At 36.3% G+C, this 11584-nt stretch overlaps 1 protein-coding gene across 1 annotated transcript; it reads left to right on the top strand.

Moving 5' to 3' along the window:
* Positions 1-1729: 1729 nt before the first annotated feature.
* LOC122731861 (olfactory receptor 5M11-like) lies at positions 1730-7145 on the top strand. Its single transcript, XM_043972120.1, has 2 exons — positions 1730-1766; positions 6235-7145. The coding sequence occupies exons 1-2, from the start codon at positions 1730-1732 to the stop codon at positions 7143-7145; spliced, it is 948 nt and encodes a 315-aa protein (XP_043828055.1).
* Positions 7146-11584: the final 4439 nt, after the last annotated feature.

The following is an 11584-nucleotide window of genomic DNA, read 5'->3' on the forward strand; positions in this document are numbered from 1 at the left end:
TGACATAAGCCAGCCAATCCTGCCTGCCCCACAAAAAAACCTGGACAAACACTTTACAGATATCATCCCTTCATATTCAATTCACACCTGTGCACTCTGTCTATGTAGATTCCTCCTCAGCTGCCCTAATACTGAAAGAGTTCTTATGAGTTGGAAATATTATCTTCTCAAGTAAGAATGTAAACAGTTTAACTTTTTAATGTCCCTCATGATTTCTTTTTCCTGTTTACCTTTTTATGGTTTTCTAGGGTCTTGTATTTGGAAATCAAATTTTCTAATCAGTTCAGGTCTTTTCATCACAAATGCCTGGAAGTCCTCTTTTTCATTGAAGTCTCATTTTTCCCCTGAAAGATTATACACAGTTTTGCAGGGTAGGTTATTTTAGGTTATAGTCCCAGTTCCTTTGCCATCCAGAATATCATATTCCATGCCCTCTGGTCCTTTAATGTAGAAGCTGCTAAATCCTGTGTTATCCTGACTGTGGCTCCACAGTATTTGAATTCCTTTTTTCTAGCTGGTTGTCATATTTTCTCCTTGACCTGGGATCTCTGGAATGTGACTATAATACTCCTGGAAGTTTTCCTTCTGGGATCTCTTTCTGAAGGTGATTGTTGGTTTCTTTCAATTTCTATTTTACCTTTTGTATCTAGAATATCAGGGTAATTTTACCCTACAATTTCTTGGAAGATGATGTCTAGGCTTTTATTTTGGTCATGGTTTTCAGGTAGACCAATGCTTTTTAAATTATGTCTCCTGGATCTATTTTCCAGATGAGTTGTTTTTCCAAGATGTTTCACATTGCCCTCTATTTTTTCTTTCAATTGGATTTGCTTTACTGTGTCTTGGTTTCTCATAAAGTCACTAGCTTCCATTTGTTTAATCATAATTCTTTGTCAATTATTTTCTTCAGAGAGCTTTTTAATCTCCTTTTCCATTTGGTTTTTCAAGCTGTTAACTTTTTTCTCATGACTTTTCTGCATCACTCTCATTTCTCTTTCCATTCCTTCCTCTACCTCTCTAAATCTTCCTTCTATCTCTCCTACTTTCTCTTCAAGGTCCCTTTTGCATACTACCAAGGCCTGAGACCAATTCATATTCTTCTTGGAAGGTGTGGATGTTGGAATTTTTACTTTGTTCTTATCTTCTTCTGAGGGTGTATTCTGGTCTGTCTTTTCCCCAAAGATGCTCTTTATAATCTGCTATTTTCTTTGCTGATTCATCTCAAGCCAGAAGTAGATTTCTGATTGGAATCTGATTCTGTATGGTTGGAAACTTGGTGTGTCTGTGCCCCTCCCCAACTTGGCCACCACCACTGGTTTTGCCCCACTGGTTCAGAGCTAGGGTCCTTCACCCCAATTCTGGCAGAGACTACAGCCACTTCACCCTGGCCAACTGCCAAATCCCCTCACTGATCCAGGAGCTGAGCCTCAGAAGAGGCCGCTGGTGCTGAAGACCTAGAAGTATCTGTTCCTGGGTGGGTCCAGGCCACCTGCTGAGCTCTTCTTTCAGCCCAATCAACAGGTGATCTCCATTGCTGTTTCTGGCTGGAAAATAGTCTCACCCTGTTCTTTTGTGAGTTAGGCTGCTTCGTATTTTTGTTTGTTTGTTTGTTTGTTTTTTATGGCATTATTTGGGAGTGAGCAGATGGATTTATCGGGAGCTAGGGGGAATTATAGCCTCTCCTCTGCCATCTTGGCTCTGCCCAGTTTGCATTTTTCTGTGGCTTCACATGTCATTTCTCGTTCTGACCTACAACTATACAACTGGTAAACTACTCTTACCTTTGTCAAGAAAATTGCACATGAGGTCATGAAGAGTCAAACATAACTGAACTGAACAATAATTCATATAACACTTTCAGACTTAAAACATATTATTTTCTTATTAAAAAAATTACCCTTATATAATGTATTAATGTCTGCACTTGACAAAGCAACTGAAGCTTATAGAAATTAAGTGACTTGCTCTGGAGCACACAACTAGCAAGTGTCAGAGTTGGGATTCAAATCCAGATCTCCTTACTCCAAATACAGGCTTTTAACACTATAACACACATATGATGCATAATGGAGTCAGCACCCCAAAAATCCTGGCTGAATTAAATGCTAGTATAAATCTAAGATGGCATTTTATAGAGATAAGTGTAATTTTATACTGGGGTTGAATTATGAGCTTTCTAAATATAAGAGATAGCTTAGTGGTATTGTGGGTTGGTGGGGGGGGCATCCTGGTAGCTTCCAAAATTGAATATTTGATCCCCTCTGCTGGTCCTACACTAACCCGGTCCTTAATTGCCAGCAATACTTTAGAATTTGTACCAGCTCCTCCTTTGCTGTACAGAGTACACGCTGAAGGCACACGTTGTTGGAGGGATCATGGGGATGAGTTGATGGCTGCATCCCGATATCTCATACAACTTTATTTTAGTCTTATGCTCACATCAAGGCTATAAACTCCACAAAGTGTTTCTATTTATAATTTGTTTTATATTCTTATAGGCCTGTTTGAGCCTATTGTAGTGGAAGTGACACTATTAAACTTAGAAGACATCAATCCAAAACCTAACTGTATAACTTATTAACTACATGCTTTCAGAGCCCTGCTTCTAGAGTAAAAGAAGCTGGATTCAAATACTGCCTCTGATACTAACTGCCAGTTTGATGGACAATGACTTCAACTTCCAGTTTTCTCATTCATGAAATGAAGGGATTGGACAAATGGCCTGTTGGCTTTCTTCTAGGTCTAAATGTATGCCTTGTTACCTACCAATTTCTGGGCTTCAATATCTCCTTCTATACAACAGAAAAGTTTGATTAATTGATATCTAAGACAGTTCTATAGTCATATGGAATGTACTCAGGAATGACAAAAGTATGATATAACTGGCAACTAAAAGCAACTATTAAGCACCCACTATTTTCTGTTCATTGTGGTAAATACTGGGAACATAAAGAAAACCAACCAAACAGACAAATAAAATGATCCCTGCTCTCAAGAAACTCAGTCTAATGGCAGACATATATAAAGGATAGTATACAGGCAATATAAAGGATATAACCTCAGTAGGAAGTTGTTCAGATCAAGGAAGACCAGGAATGATTTCTTGAAAAAGTGAAGACTTTGTCTGAGACTTGAAGGAAGATTGGCAAGAATGGAATTAGAGATGAGGATAGAGGGAGTTGGGATAGGAAGCATCCACTTAAAATACACAGTGTAAGGAGATGAAAGTAGATGGAGGAACATGACACCTCTCTCTCCTTCTATCTCCCAGGCATTTACTTTTGTAAGGTTACAATGCTCACAGATTGATAATGACAAGCATTTGAGCAGAATCAAATAATTTTTAGAGCTGGAATTACTATTATAAGAATGAAAATGACCAATTTTTTTCTTTTATATAGCAAAAAAACAGAATCCTTAAGTTTTAAAGAAATTGTCCAAAAATACAACATTAGTTAATGGCAGTACTGACATTGGAACTCAAACTGGCTCCAAGCAAGCCTAATTATATTTAAACTATACTACAACTTTCTCTATTGGGATATATTTCACATAATCATTGAAATTCAGTGTTTGAAGGAAACTCCCAGTCCATTTATTCCAAACTATACCTGAACGTGAATCAACTCTAATACACTTTGCAGGTGGTCTTTGCATGAAGAGGTACCTTTAGGGAAGCAGAATCCTTTAATTAGTAAACCAGCTCAGTTGGCTTTTGAATACCTCTAATCTTTGAGGGAAAAACATTCTAACATTAACCTAAATATGACCTTTGGTTCTTGGTTGTGCCTTCTGTGGCCAATCAGAAGCATTCTACTCTATTGTCAACTTGAAAACTCTTCAAATAGTGAGAGCTCTTATGTGTCAGTCAGTCTTCTCATTTCCATGGTAAATATTCTAAGTTCCTTTGACCATTCCTAGAGAAGCACTCTTTACTTCTCTCCTGACACCTTGCATTTCATAACAAAGTAAAATATTTCACTTTACTTGCTACCTGCCATAATATTGACATACTTATTTTGAAGTACATTCAGATCTCTTAAAATTAAATGGCTAGATTACCATTCCCACTCTATTGTAGATTTATAATTATTGCATTTTTATCATAGTGTAAGACTTTATATATATATATACATATATATATATTCCTTATAAATTTAATAGTATTCCATTCACATAAATTTTCTAATCTTTCTTAGACTTCCGACTTTGTTATATAATAGTGTAGGTATCCTTTGCAGTTTTTATCTGAAAGTTGTATAAGAATGTCATGATTTTTCAAGTCATTTGTCAGAAAAAATGCATAAGATCAGTTACATCACCGGGGAACTTCATTAGACAGCATTCCATAACTTGCCATTAAACACATGACTGCCTTTTTGGTTTATCCACTTAAATTAAAAACATGTTCTGTGATTTTGTTAATATTGATTTTTTTCTCCAATAATGCAAATTCTAACTGATCCATGTCTTTCTATCCTGTGGGGTTCTTGTTCATGTTCTCTAATGTATTTTCCATAGGAGCTATACTAGTGATGAAGCCCTCATTACTTTATCCTAACATTAGAAGTAGACTAGTGGAATGCTCTTGTTATCTATCCAGTTTCTCAGATGCAGGTATAAATGCTTCTCTATTTCACTAGCTGGGGAAATTCAGGCAGACTTTTTTTTTCCTTTGCAGGGAGCTGTGTACATTCAAAACCTATAGGAACCTGAAGACCTTCCTCCTTCCTTCCTAGCCTGATCTTGATGAGGACATTGTATGATCAGGGAAGGACAAGGTTTACTTGGGAATGAGGTACAGTTAATAGAGTTACATCTGCTATCTTCCATGGACTATCAGATACTCTGGGTAAAAAATTTAAAAGTCATTTATCTTTGAAAAACCTATTTCTAAAGACTTAAAATGAAAATAAATCTAAAATACTGCAGTATATTTTTTCTTTAGAATGCATTTAAGGCTATCATGAAAATGATTGTATAAAATAACTGGACAGAATATCATGGGTAGATAAAAAGAAAAAGAAAAATCAGGTGTTGAGTCCTGAAGCGGAGTTGATGAGATGATACACAACTGAGATCATTAAAATTTTTGTTACTACATTTAGAGATAGTAATGAAATCTATCTATCTATCTATCTATCTATCTATCTATCTATCTATCTATCTAAATGAAAGGAACAAAGAAGGGGGAGGGAAGAGACAGAGAGAGGGAAAAAGAAAGACAGACAAAGAGGAAAAAGACAGATGGAGGTGAAAAGAACATTATCATCAGAGGAAACTAATGCTTTCAGAAATTAATTGAATACAGTTAGGTTATACAGTGTGCCAGTCTGAACACTGGAATTCATGCATAGGTTCCCTGACTTCAAACCCAAGACTCTTTTCACTACATCATACAAGTATGAAAAAAAAAAAAACTGTAGAAAGCATTCTGGACTGTAAGTCAGGAGATCTGCATTCCAAGCTTGCTTTTACTACTGATTAATTAATTAGTTAGTTATATGACCTTTTAGGAGTCATTTCTGCTTGGAACTTAATTTTGTGCTATTAGATCACCTCCAAAGCCACGTAGAGTTCTATAATTCTGTAATTATGTGAATGAACTTTAAATGTTCTTGTATGTATATGTGTTTGTATGTCTCTGTGTGTGTGTGTGTGTGTGTGTGTCACAGGCACCTCCTAGGTACTTAATAAATTCTTCCTGATTGTTTGACTAATCAGTTAGCTGTGCTGGTAAAGAGGTGGAGGGGGAGAAATAGAGCTGATTATCAATATTTAAATTTGATTTTTTTCTAGAATTGAGGAAGTTGTGTCTGGGAAGTTAATCATTTCTGTGTATTTTACATGTGCTTGTGTTTAGAAGAAAAAGCCTATAAGTTTAGAGAATGACAATCTGAAACAGAAAAGAATTTTCCAAATTTCTTCAATAAGAAAGCCACTGTTGTTTTAATAGATTATTAATATTATATTTGAAGGCAAAAATCCTACCTGAAAATACAGATGCTTTTGCTATTTCATATTGGTCAGGACTCTTATATCTCATGGGTCTCAGTAAAATTTTAGTAAAACCATCACAATAGTTCTCCATATTCCTTAAGGTTGAAGGAACTATTCAAAGAATTGCAAAGAACCATATTACATGATCTTTAATTCATTTCTTCTTTGTTTCTATTGATGTCAGAAGACCACAGATATCCAAGGAAATGCTGATCCAAAATGGCAGTACTAGAGTAACTGAATTTATTCTTCTTGGAATCACAGATCGTCCTGAACTACAACATATCCTATTTATGGTTTTCCTTGGAATCTACATTCTGACCCTGTTAGGAAACTTTGGAATGATTATATTGATTAAACTTGAGCTTCGCCTTCATACTCCCATGTACTTTTTTCTTACTAACTTGGCTTTTGTAGACTTGTGCTATTCTTCCAATGCAACTCCTAAGATGCTGGCAAATTTCTTATCTGAAAGCAAAACCATTTCCTTTGCTGGTTGCTTTGTGCAGTGTTACATTTTCATTGCCTTGTTGCTCACTGAGTATTATATGTTGGCTTCCATGGCCTATGACCTTTATGTTGCCATCTGTAGCCCACTACACTACAGTGTGAATACGTCTAGGAGATTATGCATCTGCCTGGCCACTTTCCCCTACATCTATGGCTTCTCTGATGGTCTTCTCCAGTCTATCTTGACATTCCGTTTGTCCTTCTGTAGATCCAATGTCATTAACCATTTCTACTGTGCTGATCCCCCTCTCATCAAATTGTCCTGCTCTGACACATATGTCAAAGAATATGCCATGCTCATCTCAGCAGGGTTCAACCTCTCCAACTCTCTTGCCATCATTCTCATCTCCTATGCCTTCATCCTAGCAGCCATCCTTCGCATTCGCTCAGCTGAGGGAAGGAGGAAGGCCTTCTCCACCTGTGGTTTTCATATGATGGCTGTTACTTTGTTTTATGGGACTCTCTTCTGTATGTATGTAAGACCTCCCACTGATAAAAGTGTTGAGGAATCCAAAATCATAGCTGTGTTCTACACTTTTGTGAGTCCTGTGCTGAACCCACTCATCTATAGTCTGAGAAACAGAGATGTGAAAGCAGCTTTGAGGAATGTGCTCAGGAGGAATGGTGAGCTATAATGAGGAAAATTTCACATAAAAAGATGCATACATGGAAGAGCTTTTACAATGGAGTCGAAAATGAGGGAGGTAGTAGCTAATGCATGAGTCTCAGCCTCATTAGAATTGGTTCAGAAAAGGAAGAATTTATATACATGCTCAGTTGTATATAGAAATGAAACTTAGCCAATAAGGAAATAGAATGGAAAGGAGATAAGAAAAATGGTGTGTGGATGATGAAAGGGAGGACATAAAAAGAAGGCCATGGTTAGAGACAAAATAGATTTTTGAAAATGGATAGGACAGGGGGTAGCTAGGTGGCATAGTGGAAAAAGCACCAGCTTTTGATTCAGGAGGACCTGAGTTCAAATATGGATTCAGACACTTGACACTTACTAGCTGTGTGACCCTGGGCAAGTCACTCGATCCCAATTGCCTTACCAAAAAATGAGAAAGAAAATGGATAGGACAGAGGGAGACAGAGAGAGAGAGAGAGAGAGAGAGAGAGAGAGAGAGAGAGAGAGAGAGGAAGAAGAAGAAGAAGAAGAAGAAGAAGAAGAAGAAGAAGAAGAAGAAGAAGAAGAAGAAGAAGAAGAGAAAAATGGATTGGTGGAAATAAACAATTAGTAATAATAATTGTGATGTGAATGGGATGAGTTCACCAATGAAATGGATGCTGATATCAGAATGGTTTAGAAGCCCAAATCCAACATTATATTATTTCCAAAAGATATAATTGAAACAAAAAGACATATACAGAGCTAAAATAAAGGACTGGAGGAGAATCTAATATGCTTCACCTGAAGTAAAAAAGCAAGGGAAGCAATCGTGATCTCAGACAAAGCAAAAGCAAAAATAGACTTAATCAAAATGGATAATCACAGAAATTCATTATGCTAAAAGGTTATATAGACAATGAAGTAATATCAATATTTATCCAGCAAGTTTCTCTGATAAAGCCTCCTTTCTCAACTATATACTGAGTACAGAACTGATAACAGTCAAATTTATGAAAATGGGAGCCATTGACCAACTGATATGTAATCAAAAGGTATAAAAAGGCAGATTTTGTAAGAAATGCAAGATATAATTATAAAAAAATGTTCTAAATCATTATTGATTAGAGAAATGCAAATTAAAACAACTCTGAGGTATCACCTTACACCAAAAAGAAATGACAAATGCTGGAGAGAATAAAAAAATATGTATATTAATGAATTGTTAGTGGAGTAGTGAACTGGTCCAACAATTATGGAAAACAATTTGGAACTAGGCCCAAAGGTTATAAAGCTGAATGTACCCTTTGTCCATCAACTAGGTCTGCATTCCAAAGAGATCAAAGAAAAAGAAGGGAACAAAATATTCTCATCAGCTCTCTTTGTGGAGGCAAAGAACTGGAAATCAAGGTGATGCTCATAAATTGGGGAATGACTGAACAAGTTCAGGCATAAGATTGAGATGCAATATTATTGTGCTATAAGAAATGATGAGAGGATTGTTTTCGGAGGGGTGGAAACATGGCGAAACCTATATGAAATGATACAAAGAGAAGTGATTACTGGGAGATCATTGTGCACAATAACAGCACTATTGTTATGATGATCAATTGTGAAAGACTTTGCTATTCTAATAAATATATTGATCCAAGACAATTCCAAGGGACTCATGATGAAAAAAAAAATGCTATACACCTCCAGAGAGAGAACTGGTGAACTATGAATACATAGAAAAGTTTAATTTTCTCATTTTGTCTTCTTTTTCCTTGAAATGTGGATAATATGGACATATGTTTTGAGTGATGTCACATGTATAATTGACATCATATCACCTGCCTTCTCAATGTGTGTGGGAGGGCATGGAAGGAAGCAAAAGAATTTGCAACTCAATATTAAAAAAAAATGTAAAAATAAATAATGAAATAAAAGCTTTACCAAAAAAAAAAAAGAGGAAGAGGAAAATTACCTACATTCTGAAGATGCTTAAATATCAATTTGGAGCAGCAGGAGATGAGAAGAGTCAAGTCTATAATAGTAGTTACATTAGGTTAATGAATCCTGTTTTAACTCTTTCTGTCAAGGTCTGCTTTTGTGTGTTTTGTGTTTAGCATTTCTTTTGTGTGGGGAAATAAGAAGCTGTCCTATTCCTGGAAACAAATAAACAAACCTATCATACCTGCAGTTGAGAATTATTACAAGGCTCAAATGAGGTAAAGAATGGAAACCACTTTGTCAACTTGGCCACACTGTCTCAAGTTTATGCATTTAGGCTTCCTTTGGTAGATAATGTCATCTGTGTATCTCTCCAGTCCTGGTGAATATAATTCTCTCAAGTGTCTCCCTTTCCAATGGATTGAGTAGCAGATAAACCAAATTTGTGACTTATTATCCTGCTGTAGTGACACTGGACTAAGCAAGGCCATGTTAGAAGGTTACAGGCTCTGGAAAATCATGCCAAACTGGGAAAGTTTTATGTATGGGTTAGATGTGGCACTGTATATTCTGCTAACATCTCTAAGTTTAGACATGTTTATAATCAAAAGGTAAATTACCAAAGCATATATTTCATTTCAGGTATAGTAATTCAAGAAAAAAAAAGAAGGGAGGGGTAAAGATACCCACAATGGAAGAAGTGCCTTCACCTAAGGAATTAAAAAAAGAAAAAAAAAACCTTTTTAAAGTGCAATAGAAGGTTGACAGATACACAGATGCCAAAGAAAGATATGACAGTGAGAGGGACCAAAGAAGAATGAAGGGAAGCTGTTAATCTACAAAATTAACAAAAGTGTAAATTATAGAGATTTGCCTACTAGATTACAAATTATAGTGTAAGTAAAATGCACATGTCCTAGGAATCAGAATCACTGTGTTCCAATCATAGCTTTAACATGAACCCATAGTGTCACCTTGATTGAATAACATCTGAGTGCCAAGCCTCAGATTCCTCATCATTAATGAGAAATAGTTAAACCCTATGGTGTATAAAATCTCTTCTGTCTCTAAAAATGGATAGTTCTGTGTATCTTGTGACATATTCCATGATAATGACCTTTTTGGGATAAAAGATGATCCATGATGTAATCTGAAGGGATTTTTCAGCAAACAACATCCCAGGTGAACACCACAAAAATTCTTCCCACAAACTTACTTGAAGTAAAATGTATAAGTAAATGGCATAGCATCAGATAAATCTCACCTATGTTTACAGTGAATATGCTTTCACCAATTATGATTTTTCTCTGGAGACATTTACCCAAGTGATTCTTGCTTCTTTGGAGGCGATTAGAGAAATACTTCAGGGAGAAGGCCTCAAATTGCCAGAAAGGTATAAGCCATCTACCCAGATTCATCTAGAAGACCTCAGGTGTATCTAAGAAGAGTTTTTCCTTGCTCAGGTAGGTTGGGCCATTTAGAGCATCGTATGCTTCCCAGTTGAAACTCAGCTTTTCAGCTATCTGGCTTTTTACATTCCTTTGATAAAGCAAAGGGGTGGTAATGGGATGGATGCCTAAATAGCAGCTTATAGACTGTGCCAGTGTAAGTGTGGCTGGCATTTCTAGGCAATTCATAAGAAAAGGATCGCAAACACTGAAATGGGGGAAATTGCCCTTCATGACACAATAGGCATTGTATGGTCTAGTGTAGAATTGTAATGCCATTATCCATATGGAAAGGCAATTATTGTCATGGCAGCCATTGAATGCTTACTTTCTCCAAAGTGTGCCAGTCAAATAGCATTAAATTATTTATTTGAATTTACAAATCAGCAGTCTAGACACACATACTATACTCAAAAAATGCAGTCTACATCCTCAATTATTTAATACCACAGGGAAGGTAAATTTTGAGATTAAAGTATTTCTATTTGGAATGTAAAGTATTGAATGCCAGATTTGAATTAGACCCTGAAATGGAATAGAATGTCAACAATAAGAAGGCATCTAGAATATAAAATGCCAGAGACTGTAAGGACCAGAGAAGATAGAACGTCAATGTCAGAATTGTGAAAAAGTATAAAACCTATCATCTTACAGAGAAGGAACCACCAAATGGTCCGAGGCATAAGAGTAGATACTCTATGAGAGTCAATAATCATGGATTTAGAGCTGGATAGGTGTTAGCAAGATATACAGTCTGAATTGCTCATTTTGCAGATGAACAGGTAGCAAGGGAGATGAGAAGGATTCAAGTATGGATGTTCTCATTTTAAACCCAGTATTCTCTTCATTGTACTTTGCTGGTGATAGCAGGGATTCATGTAAAATCAAATGATACAGGAAACCCAAGTGTCTGAAACCAAGGACTACACACATTAGTTCTGGGCTGGACAATTCAGGAAAGGGCTCTGTTGTGTTAGGAAATAATGCTTCCTGGATTGTGCCTTATTACTTCTCACATTCTTGTGTTTTTTATTGTTATGACTGGCATAGCAAAGGAAGACAAACAGCCAGGTTTATTAAGCCT

Source organism: Dromiciops gliroides, chromosome 6, assembly GCF_019393635.1.
Source record: "Dromiciops gliroides isolate mDroGli1 chromosome 6, mDroGli1.pri, whole genome shotgun sequence".
Classification (NCBI taxonomy): domain Eukaryota; kingdom Metazoa; phylum Chordata; class Mammalia; order Microbiotheria; family Microbiotheriidae; genus Dromiciops; species Dromiciops gliroides.

What these genes read in the sequence shown, in the direction of transcription:
- LOC122731861 (XM_043972120.1), top strand. Translation starts at nt 1,730, where the DNA reads ATGTCATTTCTCGTTCTGACCTACAACTATACAACTG. An exon ending in GACCTACAACTATACAACTG is followed by an intron (nt 1,767 to 6,234) that starts GTAAACTACTCT and finishes GCAGTACTAGAG; the next exon opens with TAACTGAATTTATTCTTCTT.